This window comes from Echinops telfairi, unplaced genomic scaffold (assembly GCF_000313985.2).
Source record: "Echinops telfairi isolate 266 unplaced genomic scaffold, ASM31398v2 ScPeMD7_37;HRSCAF=141, whole genome shotgun sequence".
Lineage (NCBI taxonomy): Eukaryota > Metazoa > Chordata > Mammalia > Afrosoricida > Tenrecidae > Echinops > Echinops telfairi.
This window is the reverse complement of record NW_022103935.1, coordinates 575,512-582,935: the sequence shown is the minus strand read 5'-3', so window position 1 is coordinate 582,935 and position 7,424 is coordinate 575,512. Positions and strand designations below refer to the sequence as shown.

Genomic DNA, 7,424 nt, shown 5'->3' with positions numbered 1-7,424 from the left:
GTTGGGGCGCAGCCAGCAGCCGGGGTTGTCATTCGGCCTCGGATGGAAGGGCCAGCGCTGGCCTCGTCCACCTCTGTGCTGGGACCCTGGCCCTGACCCGAGCCCCATCGGGGACAGTGGCAGAGGGTGGGTGCGCCCAGGAGGGTGGATGTTCGGGTGTCTAGCCTGGGGCAGCTGCTCTGGCCGTGTGCGCGTCCAGGTCGTGCACTCCTTGGGTGGTAGACCAGGAGGCCAAGTCTTGGCCAGGCTGTCACTAGGAGGTGAGGACCTGGATGGGCAGGGGCTCACAGCTCACATCCACACCCACTCCCCTCACAGCCCATGCACTCCCCCCCTTACACACACACACACACACACAATACCACCACCACCCCTCCAGGGTGGAGGGGGCGCTACCTCAGCTCCCCACTGGCACTAGAGTCCCAATGGAGCCTTGGAGATTGGGTGCTGTGGAGAGCTTCCTGGAGATGGGACTGAAGGCAGGTTGGCAGTGGGAGTGAGGGTGCTGGGCCCAGGGGTGGGGATGTCGGGACATGACACTGCTGTGAAGAGGCCCCCATGGGGGCCGGGTGCTGTGCCCACCATGGACGGGGCCCTGAGCTTCCAGAGGCTCAGGGAGTGCCTTCCAGAGCCCAGATGGCAGGGTGGTTTACCCTGGGGCAGGACAGAATCAAGTGGCTCCTCTTTGAAGAAAAGAAGTCTTAGTTGTTCCCTGTCACTGAGAGGCGGTGACCCAGGTCACACTCACACCCACTGACATGTGTTTGCTCCAGGTGGGCACGTATAGCTCATCTCCACCCACCTCCTGTCCCCAGTTGATGGTCAGGGGCTGGCTGGAACCAGGGGGTTCCCTTCTGAAGACCTCTCATGGTGTGGGGTGTGGAGCGAGCTGGCTGGTATCCCGAGGGTCCACCTTCCCCTGTGATATCCCACAACCTCCAAGCCTTGGCCTCCTGCTACCAGCCACTGCCCCTGTTCCCCGGGCCTCAGGGGCCCCTGGAGCAGTCCTCATGGGTGGGGGTCAGGGTGGAATGTGGAGCTCTGTGCCACGGTCGCCCTTGTCCGTTCACAGGTGTGTCTGCCCCATCGTTCCTGCACTGTTTCTCGCTGGCCAGTGCAGCCTTCAATTTGCAGGTTGCCACTCCAGGGGTAAGTTGGGGGCCACCACTGCAGCCAGCTCCACGCTGCTTCCCCTCGTGTAGTCTGAGACTCCCCAGTTCTGACCCTGCCCATGACAGGGCCAATCTTTTGCTGCGGTCAGCACCTATGGATCCTCTTGGCAGTGTGCTGGCCCTGGGGACGGTGGCCCCTCCGAGGTAGTCACTCTACTGCAGTGGTTCTCAACCTTCCTCATGCTGAGACCCTTTCTTACAGTTCCTCGTGTGGTGGTGACCCCCCAACCATAAAAGTATTTTCCTTGCTACTTCATAACTGTCATTTTGCTATTGTTATGAATTGGGCGACCCCTGCGAAAGGGTTGTTCAACCCCCAAAGTGGTCGTGACCCGCAGGTTGAGAACTGCTGCTCTAGGGACTTCTGGCAGCATTCCTGCGTGTCTGTGTCCACAGGGGAAGGCCATGGACTTTGTGGACATGGACGAGAGTAGTGCCCGCTGGGTCCAGGACTTCCGCCTCAGGTCCTACGCCAGTCCCGCCAAGCTTGAGTCTATCGACGGTGAGTTGTCCACGTCCCCACCCCCCACCAAAATCACCTCCATCTCCTCACTCCGCGGGGAGGCCAGGTAGGGCCACTCAGATCGTCGGCCCGCAGGCCCTGAGGGTGGCTGCCCTGTGTGTCTCCCAGGGGCCCGGTACCATGCCCTCCTCATCCCCAGCTGTCCTGGGGCCCTGGCTGACCTGGCCAGCAGCGGGTCCCTGGCCCGTATCCTGCAGCATTTCCGCTCCGAGAGCAGTGAGTGAACCGGGGATGTGGGGAGAAGTGGGTGTCTGGGGTCAGGGTGGCAATTGTGGGACCCAGGGCTGCTGGGTCATCTCATGGGAGTTGGTCCCCAGGTACATGGGGCATGGGTGAGCCGGTCACCTGCCTGTCTCCCTCTCCTGTGTCACTCTCTCCCGTGTCACCCTCGCTCCTGTGCCACCTCATGTAAGCATGTGACCCCCCTCAGCACTGTGCCCTCGGCTTGTGCCCAGCCTGGTTGCTGTGGGGATTGCATTCTGTGGTTTGGGTCAGGGCCAGAGTCAGAGAGGCCAGCGAGGGGCCGCTGTGTGGGGACTTGGCAGTCTCCAGATGCTACTCCCAGGAGAACCTCTTTCCCTGAGCAGGGCCTCCCGACCCCAACAGGCTACTGCTGTCTCAGCCCTGGGGCTTGGCCCGAGGCAGCGTCCCTGGAGGATGGACCAGGTGATGAGCAGGCAGTGTGTGTGTCCGTGGTGGGCACCAGGGCCGGCTCTGGGCTCGGAGCTCCCAGGAGGCAGGAGGCAGTGGGTATCTCAGCACAGGAGGGCCTGAGTGTAGGGACAGTGTCTGCCGTGGTCCAAGGATGGGGTGCTCCTTGCTGCACCTACCAGCGTGGCCTGTGGGGCTGGACCCTCATGACTCCTTGGCCCCAACACCTGAGAGGACGGCCTGTAGAGGCACGTCGCAGGCACCTTTCTGGCTGGCCAGGTGGGGGCGGGGGTGGGTGGGTCCTGAGGATGGTGCAGGGCTGGGAGGCTGTGTGGGGGCATCTGGGCCAGCTGGCAGGTCAGCGCTCAGCCTTGTGACCCCTTCAGAGCCCATCTGTGCTGTGGGCCACGGCGTGGCCGCCCTGTGCTGTGCCACCAGCGAGGACGGCGCGTGGGCATTCCAGAACTACAGCATGACTGGGGTGAGCCCATCGGACCCGCGGTGGGGGCGCAGCCGGCACAGTAGGGTCTGGGACGCCCTCACCATCTGCCTGTCCCCTCTGAGGACAGGGCCCACCATGTGGTGTGGGTGGGAGGGGCTGTGGTGGGTCACATGGTGTGGGTGGGAGGGGCTGTGGTTTCCGAGTGGTACATGGGTGGAGGGGCTGTGGAGGCTTCAGGGGTTGTGGGCAGGGTGCCCTGCAGCCGTCAGTTGTCCAGGCGGGTTGCCCGCTGGGCAGGTGAAGCAGTAGTGCCCACGCTGCAGCCCTCAGTGTATGAGCTGATCCGAGCACCCGGCTTTGCCCGCCTGCCCCTGATCGTGGAGGACTTCGCCAAGGATGCAGGCGCCAGCTTCAGCGGTGAGCCCAGAGCCCCTGCTTATGGTCATAGGCCCTAACCCTCCCGTTGGCACCTGGAGTGGGCAGGGTGGGTGGCTGCGGACGGTCCTGGGGGCTACCTGCCTGACCTCTGCCCATGACCCACAGCCAGCGAACCGGGCGCCGTACACGTGGTGTTGGATCGTCATCTGGTTACTGGCCAGAATGCCAACTCCACCGTGGTGGCGGTGCAGAACCTGCTCTTCCTCTGCAGCAGCCGCAAGTGAGGGACTGCGCCCCCGCCAGGAGCCCCACCGCAGGCTGAGCCCTCCTTGCCCAAAGGAGTCAAGGACTGACAGGGGCACCCCACCAAGGCCGATCAGTGTGATGGGAGTCGGGCGCTGGGGGAGCCCAGCCAGAGCCGTGGGGACCAGCATGACCGTGCACCTGGTCATCAGGACATGTCCTCTTGAGGAAGTAGTGAGGGGCCACCCCCCAGCTCAGACTGCCTGCCGAGGTCCTGGCTGAAGCAGCGTCTTCGTCCTGGTTCATTGGATGGTGGGGGCGTTGTAGGGGACTGACCTGTGGGCACTGCTGCTCAGCCACACCGCCCTCCAGACTAACCATGGTGCAAGGCACGGGGTCAGCTGGTGGTCTCCAGAGAAGCCTGGCCCCACCTAGCCCTACGCTCGGTCCTTCCTCTCGCTGCCCATGCACCATTAGCTGAGACCTGCCTGGCCAGGAAGCCCCGGCCCCTCTCCTCGGCATGCTCTGGCTAGTTCCATGCCAGGTCACCACCGTGGTGACAGGCCCTACTCAGAAAAGGTCACATCTCAGGGCGGACGGTGCTGACCCAGTCCCCACAGCCCTGCTTCCAGGGGCCAAGTACTGCCTGGTCTCTTCCTGAGGCCCTGTGGGGAGGCAGCAGCTGGAGTCTGAAGGGGCTGGGGCAGTGGACAGCTGTTCCCCAGGGCTGATTAAGAAACATCCCTGTATCTGGCTAAGAGAAATAAAAGCCTCCATGCCATGTTGTGGGCAGCAGCCCCATGTGCCACAAGTGTCCCCCCATGCTTATGTACTCACAGCAGGGACAGCTGGTGCCAGCACCATTTAATAGCACCCCCACCCCCGAGGCACTCAGAACCACTCTGCTGTGCATGAGAAGCCAAGATGCCACAGTTGGAGAAAGGACCCCAGTGATGGGCTGCTGCCCACAAGGTCAGCAGTGTGAGCCCAGCGGCAGTTCCGGTGGAGGGCGCACCTGGAGGGCTGGGTTTGTTGGTTGGCCACATCTGTTTCCAGGCTGGGAACAGGAAGGCCAGGAGTTGGCTCCCTTCAGGGGGAGGGCCTCCCCCCCAGGCTGGAACTTGTTGCTGGCTCCTCCCGGGAAGTGTCCTCCTGGGCACTAGGAGGCTGCCACCTAGTGGCCAGATCTGGACAGGGCCATCCCAGCATGGCCTGGGCACCCAGCCACCTTGCCTGTGGAGAGCAGCTTAGGCGAGATGTTGAGGACCTGTGGCCCCACCCACTCTCCAGCACAAGCTCCTTGGGCTATTTCCACGTGGAAGCTCCCTGCCCCTCCCAGCCCCCATCTCTGTGTGCGGCTGAGGGTGGTGACTGTATGTGTGTTCAAGCGGGGGAGGGGGGGTAGAACAGACACAGCACAGTAAAGAGGCAGCTTTAATTGCACCAGGCAAAATTTCGCATAAAAACCAGAAATCTGTGATCTGTCCCCACTCCAATCAGTAGAAAATGCAAGATTCGTCCACCATTCGTCCACGGGTCCTCAACCCCGCGGGTCTGCACCACGCCGCCTACTTCCCATTCTCTGCGCTGAACATACGCTCCTGCAAGGAGAGGGGGCATGAGGGCCAGACACTCGGGCACGTACACACACACAGGCAGGCGTGTGCATGCAAGCTGACATAGGGGAAGACGTGCAGACAGGAGGGGAGCTGCCATGCAGACGCAGGCAGACCTGGGCGCACACACGGGCACGCACCGTGAGCACGCACTCCAGCTTCCTGGCATCGGCAGCAAACTTGCGGATGCCGTCCGAGAGCTTCTCCACGGCCATCTGGTCCTCGTTGTGCAGCCAGCGGAAGGCCTTCTCGTCCAGGTGCACCTTCTCCAGGTCACTGGACTGGGCTGGGGGCGTACAGGCCTCACTCTATGCCCCATTCCCGCCCTGCCTGCCCCCTCCTCCCCACACGCCCCGGTGGTGCGGCTCACCAGCCTTGGCTGAGAGATTGGGTGCCAGCGTGCTGGTGTCCTTGAGCAGCTCGCCCAGTAACTTGGGTGAGATGGTGAGGAAGTCACAGCCGGCCAGCGCCTTGACCTCGCCCGTGTTGCGGAAGGAGGCGCCCATCACGATGGTCTTGTAGCCGAACTTCTTGTAGTAGTTGTAGATCTTGGTGACGCTCTTCACCCCTGCCGCGTGAGTGGAACTTAATCAGCCAGGCCCCTGGCCCCTCCTTGGTTCCCCACCCCCACGGCCCCCGGGAGCAGGCGCACCAGGGTCCTCCAGCGGCTCGTAGGACTTCTGGCTCGTGTTGGCCACGTGCCAGTCCAGGATGCGGCCCACGAAGGGGGAGATGAGCGTGACTCCCGCCTCGGCGCAGGCCACGGCCTGGGCGAAGGAGAAGAGCAGCGTCAGGTTGCAGTGGACGCCATGCCGCTCCTCCAGCTCCCTGCGGGGATGGGCAGCATCAGGGGCGGGCTGGGGCAGGGAGCTGCCGCCTCCCCGTGGCTCCTGGGGACACTTACTTGCCAGCCTGAATGCCCTCCCACGTGGATGCGAGCTTTATAAGGACCCGCTCCTTGCCGACGCCGGCGTCCTTGTAGAGCTCCATGAGACGCAGGGCCCGCGCCACCATGGCGTCCTTGTCAAAGGAAAGCCTGGCCAGGACAGGCCTGTCAGGGATAGTGCCCCAGGTGCCACCCTCCCTGACCGCACTGCCCACAGGGCTCGTCAGCTGCAGTGCATTCTAGGGACTACACTCCCAATAACCCCCCACAGACACACCCAGAGCTCCCCGGTGCAGCGGGAGGACCTCGCACCTGGCGTCCACTTCTGTCGAGACACGCCCAGGGATCTTCTTCAGGATTTCGGCTCCAAACAGCACGAACAGCTTGTCGATGGCGTTTGTGATCTGCTCCTCCTTTGTCCTGACATCCAGGGCGGGCAGCAGTGTTAGCCTCGAGGGGCTGTGGGCACCCTGTCCCCCATGCCCTGCACCCACCAACACTGCTCTCCTATCCTTCTCACCTGCCCCCAGGCAGGATGTAAGAAGAGGAGGGGTGCAGGGGGGGGAGAGGACCCCACCGACTGTCACTGGGACAGGAGGCCCCAAGGTCAAAGCTACGGGAAGGCCCCCAGGAACCGTCCAGAGGCATGGGGTCTGGTGATGGCTGTGTTAGGCCTCAGCCCAGGTGGTCCTGCCCCAGGAAGGCCCTGCTGGCACAGTGACTGATCGCTGGGCTGGTCACCAAAAGGTCAGCGGGACTCGCAGGGCAGGGCAGTCCTACTCTGCCCTTCAGGGTGGTGTGCATAGGCCCAGCGGACTGCTGGGGTGCGTGCTTTGTTGAGGCTGCTACCATGAGCGGATGGGTTGGGTCTGCTGGGCTGTACACAGGGCGTGGCACTTAGGGTGCTGTACAGGGTAACCCTGACCACTGCCTGGTGTAGGCCCACCAGGGGCAGTGTGGAGCAGCTCCTGAATGAAGGCCAAGCCTCCTCTCCCTCAGGGCAAGGCTGCCACGCACCCGCCCAGCTTCTTGCCGTAGGCCATGGCCTCCTCCACCAGGCCCTGGTAGGCAGGCATCTGGGCTGCGGCCAGGATCAGGGAGGGGTTGGTGGTGGCATCCTGGGGCTTGTACTCTTCAATGGCTGCGGGGAGGGGGAGACATGGAGACAGAACAAGTGAGCAGGGCTGGGGGCCCACAAAGCACCTTGGGCACAGCCCCCCACCAATCTCCCGCCTATGGCGGGGGGCATGCATGCTGCCCCATGCTGAACAGATTTCAGTGAAACTCCCAGCTAAGGGAAGCAGGAAGAAAGGCCTGGCGACCTACTTCCAAATCAGCCCGTCCTCCTGCGAATGGAAAAGGCGTGGCGCAGGGCCGCCCTCCCTGTCACTCACGGCACTCATGGACACCCACCCCAACTCTGCCCCGCCAGCATTCGGGTCTCCACTCAAGTTCACATCCTTGTCCCTGGGACCCAGGTCTGCGGAGAGGCTGGGACACGGCTCCTTCACGG

At 63.2% G+C, this 7,424-nt stretch overlaps 2 protein-coding genes across 3 annotated transcripts in view; one reads left to right on the top strand and one right to left on the bottom strand.

The window, feature by feature from the left end:
• Positions 1-561: 561 nt before the first annotated feature.
• GATD1 (glutamine amidotransferase class 1 domain containing 1) lies at positions 562-4,217 on the top strand. 2 transcript variants are annotated; one of them, XM_004717167.2, is made up of 6 exons: positions 583-1,149; positions 1,569-1,674; positions 1,804-1,911; positions 2,733-2,827; positions 3,112-3,205; positions 3,332-4,217. In XM_004717167.2, exons 1-6 carry the CDS (start codon positions 868-870, stop codon positions 3,448-3,450), a joined length of 804 nt encoding a protein of 267 aa, XP_004717224.2. In that variant the 5' UTR covers positions 583-867; the 3' UTR covers positions 3,451-4,217. The 2 variants fall into 2 exon arrangements, with proteins under 2 accessions (XP_030741564.2, XP_004717224.2); XM_030885704.2 differs by lacking the exon at positions 1,804-1,911 and having other exon boundaries at positions 562-1,149.
• A 612-nt stretch (positions 4,218-4,829) lies between these two features.
• The window catches only part of TALDO1 (transaldolase 1), a 2,970-nt gene continuing 375 nt past the window's right edge, over positions 4,830-7,424 (bottom strand). The window contains exons 2-8 of the mRNA XM_004717166.2: positions 6,929-7,052; positions 6,224-6,331; positions 5,930-6,061; positions 5,678-5,853; positions 5,396-5,593; positions 5,166-5,311; positions 4,830-5,010 (exon numbers count right to left, since the gene is read on the bottom strand). Of these exons, the coding sequence (XP_004717223.1) occupies positions 4,978-5,010; positions 5,166-5,311; positions 5,396-5,593; positions 5,678-5,853; positions 5,930-6,061; positions 6,224-6,331; positions 6,929-7,052 (917 nt within the window). The 3' untranslated portion in view covers positions 4,830-4,977. The remainder of the gene's footprint in view (positions 5,011-5,165; positions 5,312-5,395; positions 5,594-5,677; positions 5,854-5,929; positions 6,062-6,223; positions 6,332-6,928; positions 7,053-7,424) is intronic.